Source organism: Glycine soja, chromosome 14 (assembly GCF_004193775.1).
Source record: "Glycine soja cultivar W05 chromosome 14, ASM419377v2, whole genome shotgun sequence".
Classification (NCBI taxonomy): domain Eukaryota; kingdom Viridiplantae; phylum Streptophyta; class Magnoliopsida; order Fabales; family Fabaceae; genus Glycine; species Glycine soja.
In genome coordinates this window covers 29215056-29236698 of record NC_041015.1, presented here as the reverse complement: position 1 = coordinate 29236698, position 21643 = coordinate 29215056, and the positions used below count along the sequence as shown (strand labels likewise).

Below are 21643 nucleotides of genomic sequence, written 5' to 3'. Positions count from 1 at the left end.
GAAAAGAAATACACATAGATAAGAGATAGGGGGAGAGAGAAACCTATCAATGAGAGGAAGAAAGAGTTGTGATGAACAGAAAGAAGAACCTACTAGTTGATGGATTTTCTCTCAATCCCTCTCTTTTTTAGCTTTCTATCAACTTTTGCTAGCCTCTTTTCTTCTTGTTTTCTCATTTTTCTTGTGTAAAAATTCTATCAATTAAACACAATCTATCAATTATATCTCTATTTCTCTTTCATGCATATTTACAAATATATGGTGCTCACAACCTATCTCAACTCCAAACCCATCCAATTCCACACCCACCAACAAATTAAAATCATTGAAAAAAAATAGATGAAATAGAAAATGAAACATAAATTAATAAAATCAAGCGAACCTTGTAGCCAAAAAAATGAAATCAAAATTAATGAAACATAAATTTGGGAAAAGAAATACACATAGATAAGAGATAGGGGGAGAGAGAAACCTATCAATGAGAGGAAGAAAGAGTTGTGATGAACAGAAAGAAGAACCTACTAGTTGATGGAGGTCGTGATTACAGAGCAAGCGATAACTCATTTGCAAGTGATGCCAAGCGTGTGCTGAGAGGAAGAGAGAGAGCTATGGAGAATGCAAGAGCGTGTACAATGTTTCATGAGTGGAGAGTTTTGATTCCTTTGTTTTTCTGAGAATTTGAAATTCTGCTAAGTTAGTGTATTAAAATGCTTCACAAAAATGATAACATTTCAATTACTTTTAAAATATCATATCCAAACGAATTACATTATAGCAAGGCATTTTAATATCACAGTTGAAATACTTGAACCGATTTAATTCCCCCATCCAAACGTACGGTAAAGGTTTTTCAAGGAAAGGATCAAGATGTGGAGGAATTGATTGATCAAGTCAAAGTTCTGTCTTGGGGATGGATTTATACCAAAGGCTAGTTTCCATATTCGTTGGATTATGGGTTTAATGATCCGATATCTTGTAGTATGTTTTGATATCTTATTTATTAGAAGTAATTTGTTGGTGATTTTGAGTAGTGGAGATGTGTTGCTCAATTTTTTAGGCATGGATTGGTTTTTGGATTTGATGTTTTTGATGTAGGGGTGAATTTCGTGTATGTTTAAATCTCACAAGTTGAAAGATTTGGTTGGGTTCTAGGTTGATAGTTTTTGTTGTGGTTAGATATTTTTGTGTGGTTGAGGCATATATTATAGAGCATATAGTGTTCTGTCCGCTGGTACACGTTGGCCGATTAGGTGGGTGCATAGTTGTCCCTTTATCATTAATTTTATTCAAATCCAAAAAGTTAACAAAGAAGTGGTTTTGCTATGGGGAGTATTTGTGAGTTCTATGTCAAGTGAGTTGATGTTGTGATTGGTCATTGTTGAGTTTGATGTCAAGTTTTTTCTAGCATCGAATGTATCAACTAGGAAATTTTCCTTTTCTACTTAGCACGTGGTGTTGCAACTACTATTTTGGTGTTTGTTTTCATTCTTTATGCAAATAGAGGTCCTTTATGATCAATAAATCGTTGAGTTTCAGGTCAAAAGATAAGGTGCATACATATTGGGAATTGAATTTTTATCACCAAGGTTTAGGTGACTTAAATGCAAAGTGAAAGATTGCATTTTACTAGATGAATCTTATTTGAGTGGATGCATTGAAAGTTGCTTTTGTTTTAACTTCCAAGAGAGCTTATTTTTTATAGTTGGTGACAATCTCCACTATAAATAGAGAAAAGAATTAGTGGAGAAACACAACACATGAAGAAAGAGTGTGTAAGAAGAGAGATTGTGAAACAAAATCACTTTGTTGAGAGAAAAGTGTCTTTGTGTGAAAGTATTATCATTTCTTGTAATTATTAAGTGAGGTACTCGGGTTTGTAGAGTGATACACTATTTGTGGTGGGTTACAATCTTATAATCATTTTTGTGATAGTAAAAATATTTTTTGAGACGGTTCCGTGGACATAGACAAGAAGTGTCGAACCAAGTTAAATTATTGTGTTTGTTATTATTTTTCATACGATGTAATCTTTGTTGTATTCTTACTATCCTTTGTAGGTGTGAGTAATTTTATTTGTGAGAGCGTTGATTACCCAACACAATAGACATTTTGTTGTGGGCTTGTCTTAGGCTATCAGAGTCGTGAGGTTTGGTCCTTTTGTTTTAAATTCTCTCTGGTCAGCTTTCTTTTTGTATTCCTTTTCTATCATTCTAAACATGTTTTATGTTTAGTTTGATGTTTAAGGAAATTCAGTTTTAGCTTCTTAAGAAAAGATTAGGACTGTAGTCTCACATTTTCTTCTTTAAAAATTACAAAATTTTAAATAATAATTAGGACCAAAGATTCTATTAATCTTATCAAAACTCTTTGCGTGTATTTATTTTACGAATTAAAAGTCTATGTCTAAGAATGTATGCATGGAAATGTAACATTTTCATGTTTGTTACAAATTTTAAAAAAATTATTTTAGAGTGTTGTTGATTCATGGGAATGTCATAACTTCCTTTTTTAGTATGTTTTCCATGCTTTAGGGACGTTTATTTGAAGTTATAAAATTGTATTCCCAGAATTTATATTCCTAGGAATGTTATGCATGAGAATAATATTATTTCCATGAAGATATTTGGTTGTTAACTTGTTATTAAGAATTTTAGAAAATAAAGTAAAAATATTTAATTAAAAAATTTTAAAAATAAAAGTAAAATAAGAAATGTGAAGAAAAAAGTGAGGATAGGTAATTCTTGTAGAAATGAGAATGTGATATTTTTAAGTCTATATTTTAACAAATTTTTCTTGATAACTTGAAACAAATGTCTCATAATATTTTCATGAAAAGGGATGAGAATGTGATATTTCCATAACAGTATGATAAGTTATTCTATAAAACACATGTAACTTTCTTTTTTTTTTTTTATCTTTTTTCATTTAATTATTTTGAATTTTAAAAAATAATCCTAAAAATATTAAAATATAATCAAACATGTTTTTAAATATACCTAAAAATAACATTTTTAGTCATATGGTTTCTGGAATTATGATTCTAGGAAATACAATATTATTCTGTAAAACAAACATTTCATCTGTCTCTTCTCCAATGAGTTTTTTTTTCTTATTTGCGAAAATAAAATTTATCATTTAAAAAGAAAACTTAAGGATTGATTTACGCTTAGCATTTTATTAATTTTGTCAAAAGAGACTTTGACTCCACCATCTAGTAGTCTCGACCTTCATCTTTTTTTTACAAAAAATCATATTATTCCCGAAAAAACCAAATCCATTTAAAAAAAAAACACAACATATCTTCTTCTTTTGAATAAAATAATAAATAATAAAATATTCATAGATACATTATTTTATACTATTAATTACTTTCTTAACACTAGCCTAGGTTAAGGTTTTAAGTAAGAATATTTAATGATTAAAAAATTAAAAGAGATATATCTTTTGCATTTTCGATTGTTGTCGCTATAAGCCTGAACGTATAATAGTAATTTTGAATCGTAATATGAGAAAACGAATACAAAATAACTGTAATAAATATAACATTCAAGGATATGAAACAAAAAATAAATAGAAAAAAAATAAATTTTACTAAACTTGAAATAAAAGGAACATTTTTTTAAAGTGGCTTGTAAATATTCGATACAATTATTAAATATTTTTAAAAAATTATAAGGCATCCGTCAAAATTATCTTGTAGGTTTAGATGGAGAAATTTTAAATTCTAAGAATTTTAAATATTTCAATTGAAATTCTTTTATTTTTAAAATTTTGTATTTGGATAAAAAAAATTAAAATTATGAGGATGAAAAAAATGAATGAAAAAAAAAGAAAATATATAATTGGTGTGTATGTTCATATCAAATCTTTAGGAGTTGTGTTTTTCGAAGAAGACGGTAAGAAAATTTCAATTTCTCACATTTTAAAAGGAAATTGAAATTTTAGATTTAAAATTCTGTTTTAAAATTTCAAAATTTTAAATTTTTCATAAAAAAAACATCCAAGAATTCTAAATTACAGAAATTCAAATTCTTTAATAAATTACTTTCCTCAAAATTTTATATGACGAGTGACCATAAGATGCATATTATTTAAAGGATATGGTACACATATCAATCAATGAACAAATAAAACAATAATTAAAGCGTATATTTTTCAAATATATGAAATCAAATACACAATTTTTTATTATTAAATTTAAACTATTTACTTACGAATAATAAAAACAAGACAATAATTGAAATATACATCCTTCAAAAGGGCAAAAATTTAACTTTATGAAAGAAAAAAAAAATAGAGGGTGGCGTTAATGTGACAGTGGGTTAGGTATAAGAAAGGTTAGGGAACGTAACTTCACGAGCTAATGCCACTGCCACTGGAACAAAGAGAAAAGAGTTACTACTAATGTTCACTCTGTTCAGTTTGGAACCTTTTATTGTTCACAGCCCAAATTGTTCTTTTTGCCATTAACAGAAGGAAATTAGGTTTGGGATTGGACTGTTCAACTTTTCAAATCCCAAACCTCTCCTTTATCCTTTGCCTTCACCACCGTCGTCGAGACCAAATAGAAAACAGCGGTTCAGATTGAGAACCACACGCACGGTGCACCTGGCTAATCGAACATCGAGGAGTTGGAGTAATTGATGTTTGGTGAGGGAATGCGTTCTTGGGCTTAATCTTGTTGAAGGTTAATACTTTTTTGTTTAGCATAAGCATAATCTTGTTGAATTATAACTATTTTGGGTTGTCATTTTATGAATGATTGAATGTTGGTCTCCTAAGGGCGTTGGGGGCTTTTTAATTTGGTTTTCTTCCATTGTGCATATGAAAGGGAAACTTTGGAATTGATGATAATAATAATTAAAAAAAACTCTCATATGGTGGACCTAAAGAACCAAAATGAGGTATTGGCGTTCGAATTTTTTTACCAAAATCATAAAGTGTACTACATACATAAATACATTACTTATGCCTGAGGGAGGATATGGTTTATAAGCCTATGGAATATTCAATTTGTGGAGGGTTTTGCTGAGGTTTTTTTGTTTAAATTTTCATAAATTTAGTAGCCTAAATTGTGGAATATTCATTTGTGGATGAACTGCTGCTGCTGAATTTTCCATCACAGCCTGTCCAGTTTTAACGAAGATGATAAGCGCTTTTTTGGAAGAAAAAAATCATTATAGCCCATGTGCCAATCACCTTCCATGTCTAACTTAACGATTTTTTACACCGTTTGGAACCAGGGGGTGTAGGTGTAACAAACCCAAAAAAATTAAGGAGATTTTTGTAGGGTTAAAAAGGGAAAGGGTATTGAGTGTGTGTAATATGTCCAAAACTCGGGAGGTCTATGTAGTTTACTCAAAAAAATAATAATAAAAAGTAAGAGTTGCCTGTTGATCAAATTGCGATTGCATTTAAATTCAGCTTAAATGCCTATTGATGCATTTTAAGCTTCCATTGCTGTGTAGTGTGTATTATATTTTTGTATGTGCACCAAGCAAATAGATTGTTATCTATTGATGTATTTAATTAAGTTGATGTAATGTATCTGTCGTTTGGATTGAATTTTATTTCCATTAATTAATGGACTGAAAACATGTTCTCCATTACAAAATCAATGTACTTTCCATATAATTATTTTTCACAGTATTTTTTTCCTCAAGACATCAAAATTTCCAGCATAACAAATTGACTGTTTTCTTTTTTGATTTTTTTGTTTGTTTACAGCGCGTAAGTAGTCCTGTTGCAAAGGAGGACACTGCTATTGTTGAAGGAAAATGGGGCCTGCTCCGGACACAATTGATTTGGAAGGTTATGATGATGTGAGAGCGATTCTGAAACCGAAAGGTTCTAATTCTAAGGATTGTAGGTTAGAAAGACGATGGAAGAGATTTGAAAATTCAGGTTCAAACAAACAATTGAAGCACAATCACAGTGACAGTGGTACAAGATCAACTGTGAAGAGTCATGGAAAAGTGGCAAGTTTAACAATAAAGAAGGGTCATATGTCAGAGGATGAAGTGGATGAAGATTACAAATTCTTTTTGCTTACATATGATCCTCATATTGATGTTGTCAGTGATAGTGATGTGGATGGTTCTGATGATGACATCAACATTGGCCACAACAATGACCATAATGATCATCCTTACAGGGAAGAAGAAAGCTTGCATAATAATCCCAAGTTAGACAAGGGTTCAAAACAAAGGGATGAGACAGGAAATCAAAGAAACAAAGGGAGTGATTCTGTGGGAAAACAGACAAGTGGGTCAATGAAAGCTAAGCAGAATTTGGAGGCTAAAAGAGTACTTAGTAAGAAAAGGCTACATGAAGATGTTTCTGGTGTCCCCAAGAACAATGCCCAGACTAATAAGGAGTTAGATATTGTGGACGAAGATTACCAGATATTCCTGAATTCTTGTAGGGATGACTATATACCTAGTGAATTAATAGAAAAGCAGAATTTGGAGGCTAAAAGAGGACTTAGTAAGAAAAGGCCACATGAAAATGTTTCTGGTGTCCCCAACAACAATGCCCAGACTAATATGGAGTTAGATATTGTGGACGAAGATTACCAGATTTTCCTGAATTCTTGTAGGGATGACTATATACCTAGTGAATTAATAGAAAAGCAGAATTTGGAGGCTAAAAGAGGACTTAGTAAGAAAAGGCCACATGAAAATGTTTCTGGTGTCCCCAACAATAATGCCCAGACTAATATGGAGTTAATTGTTGTGGATGAGGATTACCAGATATTCCTGAATTCTTGTAGGGATGACTATATACCTAGTGAATCAATAGGAAAGCAGAATTTGGAGGCTAAAAGAGGACTTAGTAAGAAAAGGCCACATGAAAATGTTTCTGGTGTCCCCAACAACAATGCCCAGACTAATATGGAGTTAATTGTTGTGGATGAGGATTACCAGATATTCCTGAATTCTTGTAGGGATGACTATATACCTAGTGAATTAATAGGAAAGCGATCAAATGTTATACAGAATTCCCTTGTTTCTGATTATGTGCTGAGTGAGGTTGATGAAGATTACTTACAATATCTGAATTCTGTTTTGATTGTTGATGGTGAGGTGGGGTGTAGGCCTGAGAGGAATACCTCAAAGACAGACAACGTGGATGGTGACAGTAATTCCTCTGAGCCAGATGTTATTCTTCTAGAACCTGATCAAATTCATGAAAACACTCCATTTGTTTCTTCGAAAACATATGATTCATCTGTAAGTGTCTTTCTTTTACTTCATACAATGTAACTGCATCGTTCATAATCTGAACATGATTCACACACAGGCACATTATTAACTAAACACTTATTTTTTAACTTGGTAATGTCTCTGTGTGTTTAGTGGTTCGAAACTGAAAAGAATCCCAAAGACAACTGGCAATTACCTGCTTACGGTAATTCTCAGTTTAGGAGAAGACTTATGAATGATCTTCAAAGGCCTTATGACCAAGAAGAATGTGATAGACTTCTGCTTGAAGTACGTCAGAAAAAACAAAAGGAACGTCATAGAGAAACACGTCATGGGGTGGTCAAGTTTTGTCGCACTAGGGGTGTCAGCGAATCATATCTTGACTTGTACCCTGGTATGTCCAGTATTTTCTCAACTAGTTTGACTTTTTGAATATTCCTTTTTATTTATATATATTGTTAATGTGAAGTTTAATCCTAACCAAGCTGTCAAGATTCAATGGTTTTGACTTTTGATTTGTTCCTCACCTCCAGCATTAAACATCTCTGGCTTGATATAAGCATGGAGCAACCAATACTTAGTTGGATTATTTGAATAAGAGCAAGTTAATATTTTCATTCCTTTTGTCAGAAAACCTTCAACTACCACCATTTTTTTGAATTTTTTACTTACTGAGCTTATAGAAATGTTACAAGATATCGCAATAAGCTCAAATAAGCTCTTCCAAGTATACCATAAGTGTAATTTTCAAAACAACATAGGTGATGAAAATAATTTAGAGCCACAGAAATGAATATGATGTAATTTGCTTATGAGCTAAAGAACCAACTTAATCTCAATATACTATAATGGTAGGGGAACCTTTGATTCTCTCTAGTGAAGGTAGACCAATTTTCCTGTTTGTTATACCCTTAGAGGGGTTCATTCTTGTGATTGATTAATACTATTTTTTAGTCATCATTATATTTGGGTTAGATTTTTCTGATAGGTGCTTCATTTTGGTAATCTATGGTTTGTGCAAGCAGTTAGGTTGCTTCTGCTTCTTTTTGGACTTTCAGGTGGTGTTATTCTCATTGTTGTATAACTGTCTTTGCTCAATCTAATGCCATCCTCTATCAAATTTTGTTTCATGATTGTACAGATCTAGCTAAAGCAATTGCCGAATTCAAAAAACCGGAAAAGGTTTTGTTTCTCTTGCGTGGATTTATTTTCTGGTTGCAAGTAAGTCAGTAGATTCATGTTCAAATAATATCCTGTTTAGGCCGTTTTCATCTTGAGTGATTGTGATGAGAATGAAATGAACCTTCTTAACTTAAGTTGTTTGTGGATTACTTGGAGGTGATGGGTTCTTATGGTATGGAATTTTGAATCATTTCTGGTTGTAATTGTTAATCTTCTGTGCGAAGAAAGTTCTTGATATGAGTAATATGGCCACATGCAGTATGTTTTAAACGAGATACAATATTGTAAAACTAGAATATACTTTAGAGAACATAACTATTTTCTCCAGCCCACCTTTAGGCCACTATGGAATATCGTTTCTATCATCCACATTTTCTTTAGTTCTGAATTTTTATTTTTTTTAAAATGCATGTGACTTCTAGATGTAGATCTACTGGTCGTGTAAAGTAGGAAATTGCTTATTAATAGTACTTATGAATTTGGTGACTTTTGTGACTTTGCATTCACACACTTGTGCAATTTTTTTATTACATTTGTTGGCTCATTTGGTCTAATCATTTCATAATTTCATATTTACATGTTCTAACACATTGGTGAGTATGGGAGTTCTTGTATACATCTTCTGCTAACTGTGAATTGCATACAATAGCAGATATCTTAATGCATTTTTTTGATGCATTTTGCAGAATGTGACCCACGAAGGAAAATTTCGACCTTGGCTTGACAAGCATTGTTTGGACTTTTTACGACAAATAAAAAATTGGAATCTTGCTAAATTTGGAAGCAAGAGTTTAACTAACATAGTCAACAAAGTTTACATACGTACAGTTAAATCTATCTTGGAACTTTGACCTAGTTGTAGAAAGAAAGATAGCTAGAGTTGTGGTTCTCATCAGGAGTTCTTTCATTTCTGTTAAACCGTGGTTCTCTTTTTGTCCACCGTTTTTTGTACCATTGAGAAGATGGTGATAAACTGATAATTGAGGGGCTTAGGTGGCTAGCATATGCTGTAATATAATGTTATATTCTTCCTAAGCTAGTTTTTGTTGAGCCCAAATGCAAGATATCTAGGACTCTGCTCAAAAAGACTAATTTTTATAAAATAACTGTAATTATAACCATAACTTTTTATATAAAAGTAGTTATAAAATTATAATCGATTTTATAGTTATGGTTGTTTAAAACAATTTTTTATTTAAAAATTAGTTATAAAATTATAACCTATTTTACAGAAAATAATTATTTCAAATGCCTTATTTTTATAGTAGAAACACATGCTGTATTTTTATTGCGATTTTTTTTATTTCATTAAAATTGATATATTGTAACAATCTTGTATTATGTACTTGTGGAAACACAAACATAATATGTGTGTTCACATTTCTATTGTTTTAAAATATTTTTAGTATATTAAATTTAATACAGTATAACATTTTTCTTATTAATATAAGGATGTGTGTATTAATTTTGTTCTAAATACATATTTAGATGTTAATTTTTTGATATCATATGTAATTAGTTTATCACTTGAAAATGTGTAAATTATATGCATATTCCGTTTTAAGATCTTTGAGGAGTATATCATCAAAGAAATTTTATTTATTAATTTGAATCTATTTCAGTAAAAATTCTTGTAAAGAATAAAAACATACAAAAGGGTTTATTTTGATTCATTAATTAGTAATAGAATATTATTATTTTTTAATTTGTTAGACATAACTCTTAATTTAATAGATAGTAAAATGAGATATTTAATCTAAATAGTCTTTTTTTTATTCATTCATTAAGATAGTCTATTTGGAAGATAAACAAATAATAAACTAATAAAATTAAAAATGCTGAGAAGAAAAAAAATGGTACATTAAGAAAGAAACAATTGGTTAAAAGGAGAACGGTTTTGAAAACAATTGGGTAAGAGAGTGAGTAAAAGTGAGAAAAGATTTTCCAAAAAAACTGGAGAAAAAATAGCAATTTTTTTTTTTGGATTTGCATAGCTTTTTATTTATTTATTTATTTATTTATTTATTAAGGGTATAATAGTTTTTTTGGATTTGTCATACATTTTAAACATAAAAATAGGAGAAAGAAGGGAATAGAGAAAATAAAAGAAAAGAAAAATGAAAATTACATATGAACGAAAAAAGAAAAAGAGAAAACCTTGATCAGTTAATCATCAAACACAAAATTAACTACTATGGAATAAAAGAAAGAAAAGAAGATGGCACGTTCTATATTACAAACAAAAAATAAAAACATGAAAAGAAAAAAAATACAATAAAACAACAAAGCTAACAAAAAGAATAGAAATAAATAAAACTATGAAAAAAAGAACAAAAAAAAAGTGATGAGACACATTATTTAATTGTAAAACAAATAAAAAAAAGTGATATAAAACAAATAAAAAATGATAAACAAAAAACTTGTGAATATAATTGCTCAATTGCTTTCATGGATGGTGACAACAAAGAAAATAAAGCAAAAAACCTTAATGCATAATTGATTCAATCAGTGGTAGTACCCAGGGAGAAAAAACAATTATGTAAGCAAGAGGAGTTGTAGCAACAATATGTAGTATGAAAATTGTTCTCTTGGATTCAAATCGTGAAATTCTTGTCATGAACTTCCTCTTATATACAAGACCCTTCACAATCATACATAACATGAAAAACAGTTGTGAATGATCTTGTTGATCCCACATCAACCAAATATTGTAATTACTGTTAATAATGAATAAAAATGTTAAAATGTTATACTTCATGTAAATACATACACATAACTTTTGGAACACTTAATACATGATGAAGAAAAAACAAAATTTAAAATAAAGATAATGCATATAAGAAGATATTGGCACAAATTACTTCAACCATTATCACGATTAAGCAGTTGTAATTAGTTATAAGAAATTATTTGAGTAGTTAGTTGGTTACTAGAAGTTATTTGAGTAGTTAGTTGGTTACTAGAAGTTATTTGAGTAGTTAGTTGGTTATGATAGTTAGTTGGCAAATTTCCCCATCTGGGGTAGTTTTAGAAACTATTTCTCCAGATGGGGTTGTTTTTAAGTTATTTCCAAGAGGGGGTACTTTTGAACGTGAAAACCATGCGTGCAGGACCCAAACCGCCAGAACCAGTGGCGAGTTTGGTGTCCTTGAGCAAATCGTCAGCATCAATGGCGATACGTGCATGCAGAGACCAAATCGCCAGTTGGAATGGCGACATGCACAGATGTTTGGGAACCGCCAGTCAAACTGGCGAGTTCCATGGACTGAGGGTGCAGGCTAGGTTTCAGGCATAGGGGGCTGCTTTTCAGTGTTAGAGGGACCGCTTTTTCAAAGAAGGGGAGTTGCAACTGTCATTGGCGAGTTGCCTGCAAGTTGCAACTCCCATTGGCGATTTAGGGCAGAAAAAATAGCCATAAGGACTGGCGATTTTGTGCTTATAAATACGAAAACTTCTTTCAGTTGTGTGCTCACAATCACAAGTAACGTTTTTAGCTGTGTTCTTGAAATCACAAGTGACTTTGAGATGAAGAATTCTTTCCTCTTTCAGCAGTGTGTGCTCACAATTAGTGGCTTTGAGTTTTTTGAATGCACTAGGAGCTTTGAGTTTTCTGAGTGTTTAGGGATTTATCCGCATAAAGTTTTAAATTTGTTTGCTTGAACTTAAATATTTGAATCAGGTTTGTAATTTTGAAATTAATAATTTGTGTTATAATTTTTTTAACTAAATTTTTATAGTAGTTAGAAGGTATAGTTTTTAGTAATTCTTTAGTTAAATTAGTTTTATATTTTTATTTCGTAATTTCCTGTAAAATAATTTGTATTATAATTTTTTTAAGTAATTTTTTATAGCAGTTTGAATGTATAGTTTTTATGAAATTTTTAATTAAATTAGTTTTATATTTTATATGATTGTTTGTGTGTATAAAATAGAAGAAATTTGTCATCAAATTTTTAATTGGTTTGAAATTTGGTTCTTGAGGGTTAAATTTGTGAATGAGGTTCGTAAATTTCAGTCAAATAAATTATATTATAAAATATTTTTGAAGTAATTTTTGAGACCAGTTTGAATTTATAGTTGTTAATAATTTTTAATTAAATTAGTTTTATATTTTATATCTGTGTGTATAAAATAAAAGAAATATGTGATTATATTTATTTAAAGAAAATATTTGAGTCCCGAAAAAATTTGGTAAATATGAAATTTTTAGTATATTTTTAATTAGATTAGGTTGGTGTTGATAGTTTGTTAGTGTGTTAAAAATTAACGAAGCATGTATTGTGAAAAGTGTGTGAAAGTAAACAAATTTGTAACATCATAATTATTTTAAGTAAGTATTTTGAGTGTGGAAATTTATTTTAATATAAAGTTATATTAATTTTTTAATTAGATAAGGTTGATGTTCATGATTTGTTGGTGTGTCTTAAAATTTTATTTGCATTCAACTTGAACGGTATTTAAAATTTAATTTTTTTCCCATTATATTTATTTGAAGTACGTATGTTGAAGTTATTATTGTGAAAATTAATTATTTATAAATAATACTAACTTTGTTTATGGTTTATTTGGGCTTTAAAGTTACTACCTTGGATTCATATTTTTTTTGAAGTGTTTACCATCCAAAATATTTCAAGTTAATAAATTTTTTATAGAAGAAAGTTTTAATGTCAAATTGTGTTGAAGATAATTTTTGTGATTACATTTTACTATTTTGAATTTATTATGATTAATTAATTAAAATATTGTTTTTGTAGGTACACGATGTATTCGGTTATAACAGTGTTGTATTTCAATGAAATGGTATATGAAGATAATGATGGTGTAATATTTAAAGGCAGTAAAAAAGCGATTCAGATTAAACGTGGAATTAATTTCAATGCTTTGAAGAAAAAAATTGGAGACAAGGTAAAATTACAAAATAATGAAATTATTTCTGCTATCAGTTGTAAATTTTTCGTGTCAGGAAAATATATTGCCTTGTAAATTTGCGATGACGAAGACGTTGAAACGATGCTGGAAAGTTTTAAACAACAACAAGAAATGTCAGTTCTAGAATTGTACATAGAAAAGGATGTGGCTGGTGGTTCAATGTTTCATTCTACAAATTCGGTTACATCATGTGAAAATTATTTATCTAATGATGACACACAACCGCCAACAAATATGAGCAATTTACATCTTGATGAAGATGATTATCTTGTGTCTAACTCATACGTTGAAGAGTCTTTAGACGAAGAAGACAGTGTTGACGGTATATCTGATACAGACAATGAAGTCACCGAAATGATTCCACCAATAAGAATTGTTCACCCAACAGAAGGTATAATTTCCTCTTAAAAAATACTTCACTCAATACATTTATTATTTCACGACAATTGTATTTAATGGCAAATAAGTATGATTTGAATTTTTTTTGGACTATAAGGTGTACAAGGAATTCAAAATCCATTTTGGAATGATGTTTTGCATTATAATAATATCAACTGGAGCCATCCTGATGAGGAGGACATTTGTGGTTTGGAGATGCCATCCACTTTTAATGTTGGCCAAGAATTATATGTTGGCATGGAATTTGATAGTAAAGATGCGGTCAAGAATGCGCTCAAACAATATGTTATGAAGGTGCATCAAAGTTTCAAAGTGGTTGAAAGCAAATGGGACAAGTATGTGGTTTGTTGCTTGAATAAAAATGCAGATTGTCCTTGCCCTTTCTACATAAGGGAAATTCTATCTAAAAAAACTTATTCATGGAAAGTCACTCAATGGGGTGGACCACACACATGTCTCAATATGACCATGACCCAAGATCACGAGAAACTTGATTCAGATTTAATTGCCACTTGTGTAGTAGGTACGTATTTTATGTTCATATTATGTTATTGTTTTAGCCTTAATTGTCATTTAAATTTTGTTATTCTATTGACATGCATGATCAGAGAAGATCCATCGATAAAAATTTCATTGATTCAAGAGAGGATTAACAGCCAATTTGCGTACAAGGTGTCGTACAAAAAAGCTTGGTTGGCGAAACAGAAAGCCATTGCTATTGAATATGGCGATTGGGATGAGTCATATGCGAAACTTTTGTTGTGGCTAACACACATGCAAAATCATTCTCCTGGATCGTATTTTCAAATACTACATGACGATTTTATCGTTGGAAATACGGTTAGTCGCGAACACTGCCAATTTCATAGAGTTTTTTGGACTTATGGCCAATGTAAAGAGGCTTTCAAGTACTGTAAGCCAATCATACAAGTTGACGGCACACATTTGTACGACAAATACCGTGGGACACTCTTAATGGCCACATCACAAGATGGAAATGGTGGTGTCCTTCCTCTAGCATTCGCGGTGGTCGAAGGTGAGACGTTGACAACGTGGTCATGGTTTTTGGCACACTTGCGTGAATATGTCACATATAAAAATGGTATTTATCTGATATCTAATCGACATGCGAGTATAAAGTCCATTGTCGCTAACGAAGCACTTGGCTGACAACCTCCCCATGGTTATCATGTCTATTGTGTGCGACACATAGCAAGCAACTTCAATCGAAAATTCAATAATGCCAAACAAAAAGAAATGTTGAAGAAATTGGGTAAAATTTCATATTTGATGGTCACGTTTATTTTACTTTCATTTATACTTAAAATTGTTATTCATAACTAATTTTATGCAGCCTACACTCCATGCAAGCACATTTTTGATCAAAATTTAGAAAAATTTCGTGAACTGAGTCCAGCCATAGCAACATGGATTGATCGCATCTTAAAGGAAAAATGGACGATGGCTTACGATAGAGAAGGACGTCGATATGGCCACATGACAACGAACCTCTTAGAATGTCTCAATAAGGTTTTAAAAGATTGTCGCAACATTCCCATAACAGCATTGGTGAAATCAACGTACAGTAGGTGTCGAAAGTACTTTGTTGAGCGTGGCCGCCAAGCCCAAAGACAGTTAAATGAAGGCCAAGTATATTGTTCAAAGCTTGTTAAAGAACTGAGGAAAAATCAAGAACAAGCTTGTACGCACATCGTTCGCGTGTATGATATCCAGTCCACAAGGTTTGAAGTAGAGGAGAGCTTCAACCCTATAAAGCAACGTGGCGGACAAAAGTGGACAGTAAACTTGAATGGTCGTCATTGTCAATGCGGAAGGTATTCTGCGCTTCACTATCCATGTTTACACATTATTGCAGCTTGTGGTTACGTGAGCATGAACTACTACCAATATATAGATGTTGTTTATACAAACGAGCACATCTTAAAAGCTTACTCCGCACAATGGTGGCCTCTTGGGAATGAAGCAGCTATTCCTCCTTCTGATGACGCATGGACACTTATCCCTGACCCAACTACAATTCGTGCGAAAGGTCGGCCAAAATCAACAAGGATAAGAAATGAGATGGATTGGGTCGAACCATCTGAGCACCAACCAAAATGTAGTAGATGTGGAGCCGAAGGGCATAATAGGCGTCGCTGTCCAATGCAATCTGAGCGTGGGAGTTGTTCAAATCGTTGATTTATGTATGTTAGTCGAGTGACTTGTATTTGTTTACGTTCTGTTCAATGTATTGAATTTCTGGGGTTCAATGAATTCGGTAGTTAAAAACATTTTGCCTTTTGTACATGACTTATTTGTGGGGTTCAATGAATTCGTTAGTTAAAACCATAAACATAAACCCTAAACCTAAACCACTAACCCTAACCCTAACCCACTAACCACTAGCCCTAAACCCTAAACCATAAATCCTAAACAGTAACCACTACCCCTAAACCTAAACTGTAACCACTACCCCTAAACCCTAACCACTAACCCTAAACCTAAACCACTAAAATTAAACCCTAACCACTAACCCTAAACCTTAACCACTAACTCTAAACCCTCACCACTAACCCTAAACCCTAAACACTAACCCCTAACCCTAAACCCTATCCATATACTTAGTTTGATGCGCGACATAAAAATAGTCATTATGATTACTACCATTACTTATTTTGATTTGTCTACTTTAATTTTTCTTTATGACTTTATTTATTATTCTAGTTTGTTGCGCGACATAAAAATAGTCATTATGATTACTACCGTTACTTATTTTGATTTGTGTACTTTACTTTTTCTTTATGACTTTATTTATTATTCTAGTTTGATGCGCGGCATAAAAATAGTCATTATGATTACTAACCCATAACCCTAACCCTAACTCATAACCATACCCCAAACTCATAACCCTAACCCATAACCCCTAAACCTAACTCATAAACCCTAAGTCCTAAAACAAACTCATAACCCTAACCCTAACTAATAAACCCTAAACTTAACTCATAAACCTAACCCTAACTCATAACCATAACCCTAACCCATAACCCCTAAACATAACTCATAAACCCTAAGTCCTAAAAGTAAGTCATAAATCCTAACCCTAACTCATAACCCTAACCCTAACCATTCACCCTAACCCCAACTCATAACCATAACCCCTAAACATAACTCATAAACCCTAAGTCCTAAAGTAAGCCATAAACCCTAACCCTTACTCATAACCCTAACCCTAACTCATAAACCTAACCCTTCACCCTAACCCCAACTCATAACCCTAACCCTAACCTTCACAATAACCCCAACTCATAACCCTAACCCTAACTCATAACTCTAACACTAACTCATAAACCCTAAGTCCTAAAACTAACTCATAAACCCTAACCTAACTCATAAACCCTAACCCTAACTCAAAACCTTAAACCTAACCCTTCACATAAACCCTAACCCTAACTAATTAACCCTAACTCATAAACCCTAACCCTAACTATGTATTTGTCAACTTTAATTTTGCTATATGACTTTATTTATTATTCTAGTTTCATGCGCGACATAAAAATAGTCATTATGGTGTCCGCGATGGTGATTCAATAACAAATGGTGATCAAAAACGCAATTCCATAACAAGTACAATGAGATACCATAAATTAAGTCTGAAATTCAAATTACAAAGATACAAAACAAATTTCAAATAGAGACATCAAAATCAGTCATTATGGTGTCCGTGATGGCGCAAGGATGTGCCACATGGTCGATCCCACCTTCGGGCTTGACGATCCGGATTTCTTCTTGCGCGCTGTCTCCGCCCTTGTTGCTCAGCCTCTGCAGAAAACTCGTGACGCAAATCAACACCTAATAAGTCACCCATATCAGGTATTGCTCTGGGTACATCCCATTGCGGACCTAATGGGGCATTAGGTGTTGCCATTGGGGCATCATGTTGCTGCAAAGGGGTCATGGTCGGCCATGAAAAATGAGGATGTGTTTCCGCAACACCACCAAATGAATGTTCGCTTGCAGACATATCAGTGTCACGGCCTTCGAAAGGATACTGATACATCTGCGAAGGATACTAAGAAAATGTTGGTGGCGTGTAATACATTCCATGGCCACGCTGCTCCATTTGTTGGGAAAAATCTTCCGCTTGAACAATCTCCCTTCGTCTGTCAAAACCTCGAGTTTCAACACTTGACTGAAGCATGTCAAACTGTTGTGGGGGAAATCGACGCTCTGATGCTGGACCATGTGTCACAGGCTCAGTGATCCTCCCTTGCTCTTAGGATAAAATCGCTAACTTTTCCACATATGGCACGAGGTCATCAACTGTCCATGTGTTTCGCCCTTGTGGTGACACCATATACTATAATGTCTCGGCAACTTCACCCTGCAATTATTAGGGTAAGGAAATTAATGTCGATGATTTAAAAATAAATTGAAGTTAAATAATTAAAAAGAAATAAATACCAATGTAGCCGTGTTTGCATTGTTTGGGTCAACAAACATTTTTGTTTTGCGCCTATACCACACCATGTAATCCGAGTTAAAACTCAATAGGCCCTCTTGTCGAGGATAAACGTCGACCCTAAACTCAGCTCGATTATTCCACTGACTGATAAATGGGGCCAACAGCTGGAACCAATTTTCATCTTGTTTGCCTTTCAATGTTAGCCCATGGACATTCCGTGGTTGCGAAGGAGACTCCGGAATAGGTTGTTGCATTCCAAATTGTCGCAACACTCTATCCGGTTGGTGCCCCTCTACAACATGGAAACAAATGAGTGGCACCACTGCGCACCACGCCATACTGCCAACCAAACAAATGGGAGACAACATCAACATAACAGTTGTTGTGTAAGGCTCCCACAGAAACTGCATAGAATAACACAATTGTTAATTTATCTTAAACCATGACATTTTATTTATTATTTAACGAATACATGATGATCTTGTTACCTCATGTCGTTTCATGATATCCAATTTGCGACGGAAAACTATTAGATCATCATTGCCAATATGTTGGTTTCCACGTCGCAGCTACCTAAAAAAAATATATGAAATAATTAGTGCCGACGCGTTACATTATTGATTATTTTCAAATGAATTTTTTTTCAAAACAACTAACCTGTGTCCGAGTGGTTTGTTTTCTATTATAGGAGGAGTTCTCTTTGGAGCCAAAGTCGTGCAGCGTTCCAATGCCCACATTTGGATTAAGATGCACATACCTCTGATTGATTTTATTTTGTATTCGGTGGCGCTGCACATCTCTCTGTATAAATAAGCAAGCACGGCAGGTCTCCATGCATATGTGCTGCATTGTTCAAAGTCCTGTAAAAATTGGAGGTACCTTAGGGAAACTTTACTGCTGCTTTTGTCAACAAATAAAACTCCTCCTATGAATCTGAGGATCCATGCACGAGTAAACCTTTGTAATTGTTCTACGTTAACGTCATGGATATTTATTTCTGAAAAATGGTGAGCCAGCCAACTTAATTTGACCACACTGCCTTGAAGTTCACCTTCCTGTGCTCTGACTCCCAATAATTCTTCACACAATTCAGCCCAATCAAGATTAGTCTGACCAATTAATGGTGCCCCCTCAGTATGAAGACCTAACAAGATTGACACATCTTGAAGAGTAATCGTAGCCTCTCCGCATCTCAAGTGAAACGTGTGTGTCTCGGGCCTCCATCTTTCAATCAAGGTTGTAATTAATGAAGAATTAATTTTCAGGTACCCCATTTTCATTATCCAATAAAATCCTGATTGGCGAAGCAGAAGAATAATTTCCTCTGGTATTTCTTCTTGTCCTTGATAGATGGGTACAGCTCGTCTGATATGTAGTTTTCTGTCTGGTTCCCCATTCCAAATATGTTCGGAAACATGTTTAGGTTACAGCCATAAAACGTCTCCATCTATTGGACCAGACTTAATGTGTATACTAGATGAAGATGAAGATGATGACGAAGATGCCATTGATACTGTAAAGTTAAATATAATACAAAAAATTGACAACAAAAATTTTACATTAAAAAAATTAACAAATTTAATAGCTACACAAATTTAAATAAATGTTCTAAAATACTCTACAAATAACATAATTACAAATTTAATAGCTACACAAATTAAAATAAATGACCAAATTAAAATACATAGATTTGTTACACGTACAAAAATTTAACACAAAAAACTTAAAATACTACCTAAAATAGTCTACAAATAAAAAAATTAAAAATTACATTCCTACACAAATTTAAATAAATTACCAAATTAAAATACATAACAAAATTAAAAATTTAAACACGTACATAAATTTTACACAAATAAACTTAAAATAATACCTAAAATAATCTACAAATAACAAAATTACAAATTAAATAACTACAAAAATTTAAATAAATGACCAAATTAAAATACATAACAAAATTAAAAATTTAAACACGTACATAAATTGTACACAAATAAACTTAAAATACTACCTAAAATAGTCTACAAATAACAAAATTAAAAATTAAATAGCTACAAAAATTTAAATAAATGACCAAATTAAAATACATAACAAAATTAAAAATTTAAACACGTACATAAATTGTACACAAATAAACTTAAAGTACTACCTAAAATAGTCTACAAATAACAAAATTAAAAATTAAATAGCTACAAAAATTTAAATAAATGACCAAATTAAAATACATAATAAAATTAAAAATTGTTACACGTACATAAATTTTACACAAAAAAACTTAAAATACTACCTAAAATACTCTACAAATAAGAAAATTAAAAATTAACATAGCAACATAAATTGAAATAAATGACCAAATTAAAATACGTACATAATAAAATTATAAAATAAAACACGTACATAAATTTAACACAACAAAACTTAATTTACTAACTAAAATACTCTATACATAACAAAATTAAATATTAAAATACGTACATAAATTTAATTAAATGATCATATTTTTTTTCCAATTATTAAAATTTAAATTAAATAACAAATATTATACACAAAAAAATGGTATTAAATCAAAAAAATTTCATGGAATAAAAAATTTAAAGAACATATGTATATATATATATATATATGTATATATATATAAAATTAATAAAATATCATATATTTCAATAAAAACTATAAATAAGTCAATTAAATAATATTCACATTTTAACTAAACCTAAAATATCATATATAAAATACAAATAATATCATACAAACCTAATAAATCTAAACCAAATAATAATAACATAACAACTAAAATTAACGTACAAATAATTTTATCACAAATAATAACATATAAATTTAAAAAATCTTAACAAAATCATATTAATAAATCCACTACAACTAACGTACAAATCATAATATACCAACTCAAATTTGTAACATAACTAACCTAACATATATCTATATATATAATGTACAAATCATAAGAACCTAACTTAAATCATAATATACCACTACAATTAAAGAAAATAATATATATCAATTTAACTATAACTAACCTAACATATATCTATATATATAACACAACTAATAACATATTATTTTTAAAACCTAACTTAAATAATATTAACCTATCAACTAGAGTTACCAAGTTAAGAACCACTTACCAAGTACAGAGAAGTCACGTAATATGAAGAGGAGAAGAGGAGAGAAACCACATACAAGGAGTGAAACAAAGCACAGGCCTACAAACATTAACAAAATATTTACCATTCATATATACATATATATATATATATATATATATATATATATATATATATATATATACACACAATAAATATTTATCATTCAAAAATACTTACCAAAAACAAAAGACAACAACAAAATAAGAAGAACGCAGTCAGTCTAATGGAGAAACTTATGAAGAACAATAGCAAAGCAATGGAAGCAAAGGAAGGAAGCGCAGCTGTGCACTCTCGGAGCT

The 21643-nt window shown here is 31.5% G+C and overlaps 1 protein-coding gene across 2 annotated transcripts; it reads left to right on the top strand.

Moving 5' to 3' along the window:
• The first annotated feature begins 4341 nt into the window (after positions 1 to 4341).
• LOC114385478 lies at positions 4342 to 9444 on the top strand. Of its 2 annotated transcripts, none has more exons than XM_028345584.1 (5): positions 4342 to 4650; positions 5728 to 7232; positions 7359 to 7599; positions 8347 to 8426; positions 9074 to 9444. In XM_028345584.1, the coding sequence occupies exons 2-5, from the start codon at positions 5778 to 5780 to the stop codon at positions 9236 to 9238; spliced, it is 1941 nt and encodes a 646-aa protein (XP_028201385.1). In that variant the 5' UTR covers positions 4342 to 4650; positions 5728 to 5777; the 3' UTR covers positions 9239 to 9444. The 2 variants fall into 2 exon arrangements, with proteins under 2 accessions (XP_028201385.1, XP_028201384.1); XM_028345583.1 differs by having other exon boundaries at positions 4342 to 4687.
• Positions 9445 to 21643: the final 12199 nt, after the last annotated feature.

Excerpts from the sequence above, each read along its gene's own strand:
- LOC114385478 (XM_028345584.1), top strand. The coding sequence starts at position 5,778 with ATGGGGCCTGCTCCGGACACAATTGATTTGGAAGGTTATGATGATGTG. Across the intron at positions 7,233-7,358 it reads CGAAAACATATGATTCATCT|TGGTTCGAAACTGAAAAGAA; the intron begins GTAAGTGTCTTT and ends CTGTGTGTTTAG. Across the intron at positions 8,427-9,073 it reads GATTTATTTTCTGGTTGCAA|AATGTGACCCACGAAGGAAA; the intron begins GTAAGTCAGTAG and ends TGCATTTTGCAG.